Below are 7,812 nucleotides of genomic sequence, written 5' to 3'. Positions count from 1 at the left end.
TCTCCGTTCCCTTTCGGGGCAAGGGCCGGTCACCGTGCGGGCCCGCCCAGTTCTCCCGCCTGTCCGCCGACCGTCACCAACAAGAAGAGCCCGCCAAAACCAAAACCCCAATGGCCTCGGCTGTCATTGTACAAAATTTTGTTGCTGCCGCCGCTCCTCCCTGGGGGCGCCAGGTCATCGGCGAGCCCGCCATCACCATCGGACGTTCTTCACTTTGTGGAGGCCACCACCGTCTCTCTCTCTCCATCTCTCCTCACCGCTCGTCTTCTTCGCTCCCCTCTCCGTACCGTTCACACAGCTCAAGGGGTGTACCTTGGAAGACTTTCTCTCTCGCTCATACGCTCGCTACACCATGCGCACCCACTTGCTGATGGTGGTGCTGGCGGCGCTTGCCGTTGCCGCGGCAGGTCAGGCCGGACGGGTCCTGCTCGACCCGGAGACGCAGACGGTGAGCGAAGACGTGGCCAACGCAGCCATTAAGGTCATCCGGCTCGGCGGCTCGACGGGTGTCGTCTCGATCGACTATACCACCACCGACGGAAGTGCGACGGCTGGCGCTGACTACTACGCTACCTCGGGCACACTGTCGTGGGCCAACGGCGAGGGCGGGTTCAAGACCATCAACGTAGGCATCATCCAGGACGCCGTCTTTGAGGGCCAGGAGACCTTTACGCTTGCGCTCTCCAACCCGACCGGCGGTGTGGTGCTTGACGCGCCCAACGTCGCCACCGTGACCATCGACACCTCGGACCAGGTCGCCGGCACCCTCGGCCTCGAGTTTTCGTCATACGCTGTCGTCGAGGGCAATACGCTCTCGGCGCTCGTCCTGCGGACCGGCGGCTCGGATGGCCCGGTCTCGGTCACCTACGAGACCCTCGCCGGAACCGCTACTGCGCCGTCGGACTTTACTGCAGCTTCGGGCGTGCTCTCGTGGGCGCACGGCGAGTCTGGCGGCAAGGCCATCGCCGTGCCCATTGTCGACGACGCCGTTTTCGAGCCGGCTGAGTCGTTCCGCATCTCGCTCTCCAACTTTCAGGGCGGCGCGCTGGTCGGCACCAAACAGGCCCTCGTGACCATCGCCAAGTCGGACCAGGTCGCCGGCTCGGTCGGCTTCCAGACCGCGTCGACCGTGGTGGCCGAGAACGTCGGCCTCATCACTGTCTACGTCGAGCGGACTGGCGGCTCTGACGGTCTCGTCACCGTCGACTTTGTGCCTGTTGACGTTACCACCACTGCCGGCCTCGACTACACCGTCACGCCGGGCACCCTCAGCTGGGCCTCGGGCGACTCGTCGGCCAAGCCCATCAGCATCAACATCATCGACGACTCCGACTTTGAGATGAACGACGAAGAGTTCACCATCCGCCTGCAGAACGCCGCCGGTGGCGTTTCCATCGACGCCACCAAGTCGTCGTTCTCGGTCGTCATCCAGGGCCCGTCCGACCAGGAGGCCGGCGCCATCGCCTTCTCGCCCACCACCTACACCATCGCCGAGTCAGCCGGCTCCATCACTGCCATCCTCACTCGAGTCAACGGCAAGGATGGCCCGGTCTCGGTCTCGGTCCAGACCGCAGACTTTGAGGCGCTCGCGGGCTCCGACTACGTCGCCAAGACTGGCGTCATCTCGTGGGCCAACGGCGAGTTTGGGCCCAAGGGCTTTGTTGTTTCGCTCCTCGACGACGCCGTCTTTGAGCCAAACGAGATTTTCACCATCCACGCCTCGGACCCGACCGGCGGCGTCGAGCTGGACGTCAACAACGATACCGCCACTGTCACCATCGCCCGCTCCGACCAGGAGGGCGGGGTCATCAGCCTGCCCAAGACTCTGTTCTCGGTCCAGGAGGACGTCGGCGCCATCCAGATCCAGGTTTCCCGCACCTCGCCCGTCGCCGACGGCGCCGTCTCGGTCCAGTACTCTACCATTGATGGGAGCGCTGTCGGCGGCACCACCGGCGGTGACTTTTTGCACACCTCGGGAACCCTCACTTGGGCCGACAAGGACAACACGACTCGCTCCATCTTCCTCATCATCAACGACGATGCCGAATTTGAGAACCTCGAGTCGTTCACTTTCCAGCTTTTCGACGTCCAGGGCGGCGCCAGCCTCGGCGCCTCGACCGCCACCATCTCCATAGCTGGGAATGACCTGCGCCCTGGGTACGTAGCGTTTGAGGCCAACGGAGCGGCGTGCAGTGTCTGTCAGACCTCGGTCGTCGAGTCCATTGGCACCGTCGTCCTCCAGGTTCATCGCCTCGACGGCTTCAACTCGCCGGTCTCGGTCTCGTTCTCGGTCCTCGCCGGCACCGCCTCGACCTCGCAAGACTTTCTCGACTCGTCCGGCACCCTCACTTGGCCCAACGGCGATGCGAAGCCCAAGAACATTTCTATCACCATTCTCGACGACACCATCTTTGAGGGTCCCGAGTCGTTCCTTGTCCTCCTCCACTCGCCGTCGGGAGTCACGCTCGGCGAGCACGACAACGCAACCGTCACCATCATTGGGCCCAACGACCAGGTTGGTGGCACCGTGGGCTTTGAGGCCGCCTCGCTCGCCGTCTTTGAGGAGGATGGCTCTGTCTCTGTCAACGTCCGCCGCGAGGGCGGCGACGACGGCCCGGCGCAGGTCGCCTACGCTATGGTCGCCGAATCGGCCGTCAATGGCTCGGACTTTATCATGTCTTCGGGCGTGCTCTCGTGGGCCGACCAAGATGCTACCGTCCGGACCATTGTTGTCCAGCTCATCGACGACACTGTTTTCGAGACTCAAGAACTGTTCCGGGTCGTCCTCTCCAACTACGTCGGCGGTGGCAGCCTCGGTCTTGCCTCGGTCAACGTCTTCATCGAGGAGTCAGACCGCATCGCCGGAACCATCCAGTTTGCTTCCGCGCTCTACCGGTTCGACGAGTCGGTCGGCACCTTTGCGCTCGAGGTGACCCGGATCAATGGAACAGATGGCCTTGTGACCGTCGACTTTTCGTCTCTCGCAGGCTCGGCCACCGCCGGCGTCGACTACTCGCTCGCCTCGGGCTCGCTTGTGTGGGCGTCAGGCGAGAGCGGATCCAAGCTGGTGACCGGCTCCATCGTCGACGACTCGATCTATGAGGTCTTTGACGAGTCGTTCACCGCAGTCCTCTCCAACCCGACCGGCGGCGCTACCCTCGGCTCGCCGGCCACCGCCGCAGTCCTCATCACCGGGCCCAACGACTTTGTCGCCGGAATGCTCCAATTCTCGGCAACCTCGTACTCGGTCATCGAAGAGTCGGGCGAGGCGCTGCTCACCGTCCAGCGCACTGGCGGCTCGGACGGCCTCGTCACCGTCAGCTACTCGATCACGCCGGGCACTGCCACGCCCGATGTCGACTACCGTGCCGCCAACGGGACGCTCGTCCTCCCGGACACCGTCACCCAGGTGACCCTCCGCATCCCCATCTACGACGATGCCGTCTACGAGCGCATCGAGTCGTTTGCAGTCTCACTCGCGCCGCCCACTGGGGGCGCCTCCCTCTCGCCCTCCCTCTCTACCGCCACCGTCTTTGTCTTTGACGACGTCGACCGCACCCCGGGCGAGCTTGTCGTCCCGTGCGCTGTCCTCGCCGTCGACGAGGACGCCGGCTCGCTCGAGGTCAAGGTCGAGCGCCGCAACGGAGCCGACGGCTTTGTCTCGGTCGAGGCCATCGTCCTCAACGGCACGGCTCTCATCGGTTCCGACATTGCCGCCAACGGCGGCGGCACCGCCCGCTACGCGCTCAACTGGACAGATCTCGACGACTCGGCTGCCTCGTTCCACATCAACATCATTGACGATACGCTGTACGAAGTGCCCGAGGTCTTCTACATCCAGCTCGCCAACCCGACCGGCGGTCCGACCGTCGACACCTCGTCGCGCATCGCGGTCTACATCCGCGGCCCCAACGACGTCGAGAACGAGGTGCCGGCCGCGCTGCGGTCGGCAACCGTGGCCAAAGACCAGTCGTCGTGGGAGTGGGCTGGCCCGCTCTTCCTCGGCGTCTCGCTCCTCCTCCTCCTCCTAGTACTCCTCTTCCTCATCCTTTGCATCATCTACATGCGCTCGTCGCGGCAGCCCATGCCCGTTGCCGTCGACCGCCACCAGGTCGCCGTTGACCCGCACCAGACCCCGCACAAGACCGAGGTCCTCGAAGTCCGCCACGTCCGCGCCTCAGCCGGCGGTGCCGATCTCGACTCGACCCGCCTTGTTGACGACTACTCGTACTCGGCTGCCGCCGGAAACTGGGCCGAGCCGGGCGAGGGCTACGATGACGATGACATCATCTTTGACGACTACGAGTACGACGAGCCGCGATCGGCAGACGCGGCGTACATGTAGTGCACGCCATTCTGCCACAGCACTGTAACATCCATCTCGCACGGAACGCTGGGCTCCTTGGCGGGTGCCGCAGTCGGCTCGACGCGATGCAGAACTAGCCCTCCGTCCGCGGCGCGATGCGCGGCGAGTCTGCACGCTTGTCGATCAACGCCGAGCGTGTGGGGAGGGAGCAAAGCCAGCCAGAATGTGTTTACGAGAATGTGCCACGTGCGTTCAAAGGACACAGTCTCCTTTCCGCTACACTGCCAAGCTTTTGAGCAAGCCCAGGATGACACCAAAGTTGCCCTCGCCCGTCCGTCCGCGCCCGCCAGAGGCCTCGGTCATGAGATGGGCAAAGAGCTGGCGAACAGCCATGTGCAGGATGCCCAGCGCGTCGCCGACCGAGTTGCCGACCGAGATCAAGCCCATCAAACCCTTGGTCCACGAGTCCTTGAGTACCAAGACGAGGCCGGCCATTTCCGACGGCGACCAGGCAACGCCGAGCTCGCGGCAAACGCCAAAGAGCACGGCGTAGTTCATCGTCGCGAGCTCGGGATGCACCAAGTGGTCGAGCCAGACCACGGTCCGCGCAGACTTGATAACCCGCTTCTTGTCGGGCCGCTTTGTGCGGACCATAAACTTGCCGGTCGTGGTCGAGAGGTAGCCGGCAGTCATGGCCCGCGCCATACTCACCACGCACAGTGCGTCCGAGTAGCCTAGCGAGAGGTCAATAGCCCAAATGCCAACTTGCTGAGGCGCGCCGCCGATGCTACTCCCGCCGACGGCCGAAATGGCCGAGGCTGCAGATGAAGCGCGCGAGCTGCCGTCGCGCTTGCCCGGCGTTTCCGCCGGACGAGCGCCCGCGGCTGCCGCCTCTTGAGCCGCAGCGTCAAAAACCACAAAATCAACCTTGACGTGGCCCATGACCGAGAGCTGAAACGCCGCCGAGCCGATAACCTCGGCAACTTGGACAAGCTGATCGGCCACGACCGAGGTCTGTGGGTACACGCCGCCAGCCACCGCGTACGAGCCGGTGAGGATCTGGTCGTGGGCCGCAAGAAGCCTTGTCTTGCCGTCCGGCTCGATGAGAATCGAGATCGACGGCGAGGCGAGCATGCGCTCGGGCACGGCCTCGATGAGCCCGCCGGCGTCGGCCGAGCAAAACGCCGCAAGGTATGCATGCCACGGCGAAGTCGTGCTGCTCCCACGCATGTACACAGCCGGTGCCATGACCTGGATGGTCGCCTCGAGCGCTTCGCGGAGCTCGGCCCGGACCCGCTTGCGGACGGTGACCTGGTGGAACTCGGCAAACCAGCCGTCGCCATACTTGGCGCGCTCAGCGAGGAGGAGCGGGTAGCATGGTAGCGTGTCTGTGCAGAAGAGCGCGTGCCCGCGGCCGCCCATTCCGTGGTTGGTCTTGAACAGCCACTGTCGAACGTGAACAAAGGCGGCGATGAGCTCGGTGAGTGCGTCCTCGACCTGTGCGGGCGTGTACAGATCGCCGCGGCACGGCGCGGCCGTGAGTCCAGTCGAGTGAAACAACCGCTGCGCACCTGACTTGGTCCCGTACTTGGCGCGGAGCGCCGGCGTAGCGCCCAGGAGCGGAATGCCGAGCGTGACCGCAAGGTGCATGTCGTCGTCGCACGCTGCGCTTGGCACAATGTACGCCGCGCGACCGGCAATAAAGTTGCGGATCCGCCGCAGCGCTTTGGGCGAGGATCGCAGCGCAAGCGAGAGTGGAACCCACGATGGGAGCTTGTCGACAGCTTCCGGAACCACAAACTTGAGCCGCTTGGCAATGCCGCGGACACCGCGGAGCTCGAGCATTTGCACGTAGTAGTCGCGAAGGTCGTCCGGAATGGAAAATGGCGCTACATAGATGACGTTAACGCCGTCCTCCATGAGATCGAGCACCCGAGCCATCTGCGAGTTTTGGGCGGTCTCCAAGTCGATCGGCAGGGCGTCGCGGGCGTCGCGGGCAAGCGCAAGCGATGGCAAGTGCACCACCGTCCGCGGCGAGGAGCGAATATGCGGCCAATCAACCGAGAACTGGGTCTGGATCACCTCGTACGCAGCCTCGCGATCAGCACGCGCCTTGGCGATGCGCTCGCGCGTGTGCATGTGCTCGAGTCGCGACCGCCACACCCGCTGGATCCGTACCACAGACGTGAGAAAGGCCTTGAATAGGACGTACTGTCGGCGCGTCCGCCACATGCGAAAGGCAGCCTGGATGGCGGTGGCGGCGGCAGCAACGCCGTTTGCTCCAGCAAACCGCCGGCCGGGCAGCTTAAACAAGTCAAGCACGTCTTCGGCGTTGACAATCGTCTCGAGCAGGCGCTCGTTGTCGATGTCGATGCCGGCCTTGGAGACCATGGCAAGCTCGGCGACGCCCTTGCCGTCGATGATGGCAAGCTTGACACAGAACCTGGCGCAGAGAGCCTCGAGCCGGAGGAGAAGCGCCCGGATGCCGCCCCATTCGTGGGCGAAGCTCCGCTCAAACGAGGCAAACTCGGGTGTGGTCGTCAGAATGCGCCCGTTGCGAATAAGCACTTGGTGCAATGAGTACTCATCCATGAGCTCGGCAAACTTGCGGATCTCGTTTGCCGCAGCGTTGGACGGGTCGCGCGCCCACTCGGGATCGCCATTGCCCGCCTCGTCAAGGCCCTGCAGCACCGACGCAACCTGAAGCGGAGCCTGCCGAGCCGAGCCTCGACTGGCAGACGATGCTGCTTCGGCGGCCGCACTCTCGGCGAGGACGATGTTGTCCGCCGGCGTCCGCATCGACGATGGCTTGGCCGACGGCGGCGGGACGTACTTGGGCCCGGCTTGGGTCTCCAGATCCAGGCGCAGAGCAAACCGGTTGAAGCCGAGCGCATCAAGAAGGACCGGTCGCCGGACGTGCTTCTCGGCCGGGTCATGGAGGTGGAGCTTGGACTGGGCCACCGGCTTGAGTGCCCCAAGCACCTGTGAGTTGTCGGCCCGCGGCGGGCCATCGCGGAGGCGGGCCCGGCCAGTTGTCGGCCTCGGTCGCGCCGAGCTCGGGCGCTTTCGCGGCGGCCGACGCGACGACGATGGGCCAGACCTCGGCGGGCGCGCCTGCAGCTTGCGGTCGTCGAGTGGAAGCGGCGCGGTGAGCGGCGGGAGGGTTCGCGGGCGGCGGGTGGCGGTAGCTGGCCGGCGGGCGCTGGCAGATTGTGGGCGGCGGTGCGAGAGCGGCGGCCCAGCTCTATGCGGAACAAGCGGGAGGACCGTCGGCTGTTGGGTCGCCGCCTGCAGCACCAGCTCGGCCTTGGACGCCAAGTCTGCCTGTGCTCGCGACAGCACCGCGTCGAGCGAGTGCAACGCAGGGTCATCGGCGTTGGTGGACAGCTGCTCCCGGAGGCTGGCCAGCTCATGCTCCACCTCTTGTAGAATGACCCCGATGTCACGGACGTGGTGGGAGGTCATGTCGGGAGGGGGGGGGGGGGGGGGGGGAGGGGGGGTATGAT

At 65.0% G+C, this 7,812-nt stretch overlaps 2 protein-coding genes across 2 annotated transcripts; one reads left to right on the top strand and one right to left on the bottom strand.

Moving 5' to 3' along the window:
* Window positions 1–352: 352 nt before the first annotated feature.
* Window positions 353–4,976, top strand: AMSG_00194 (Na-Ca exchanger/integrin-beta4; the record flags this gene model as incomplete). Its single annotated transcript, XM_013907602.1, has 1 exon — window positions 353–4,976. One exon carries the CDS (start codon window positions 353–355, stop codon window positions 4,343–4,345), a length of 3,993 nt encoding a protein of 1,330 aa, XP_013763056.1. The 3' UTR covers window positions 4,346–4,976.
* Window positions 4,522–7,771, bottom strand: AMSG_00193 (iqch protein; the record flags this gene model as incomplete). The annotated part of the gene is made up of 1 exon (XM_013907601.1): window positions 4,522–7,771. The coding sequence occupies one exon, from the start codon at window positions 7,769–7,771 to the stop codon at window positions 4,583–4,585; it is 3,189 nt and encodes a 1,062-aa protein (XP_013763055.1). The 3' UTR covers window positions 4,522–4,582.
* Window positions 7,772–7,812: the final 41 nt, after the last annotated feature.

The sequence above is a fragment of the Thecamonas trahens genome, assembly GCF_000142905.1.
Source record: "Thecamonas trahens ATCC 50062 unplaced genomic scaffold supercont1.1, whole genome shotgun sequence".
In the NCBI taxonomy this organism is placed as follows: domain Eukaryota; order Apusomonadida; family Apusomonadidae; genus Thecamonas; species Thecamonas trahens.
The sequence above is the reverse complement of the archived record's forward strand: the minus strand, read 5'-3'. Positions and strand labels throughout refer to the sequence as shown.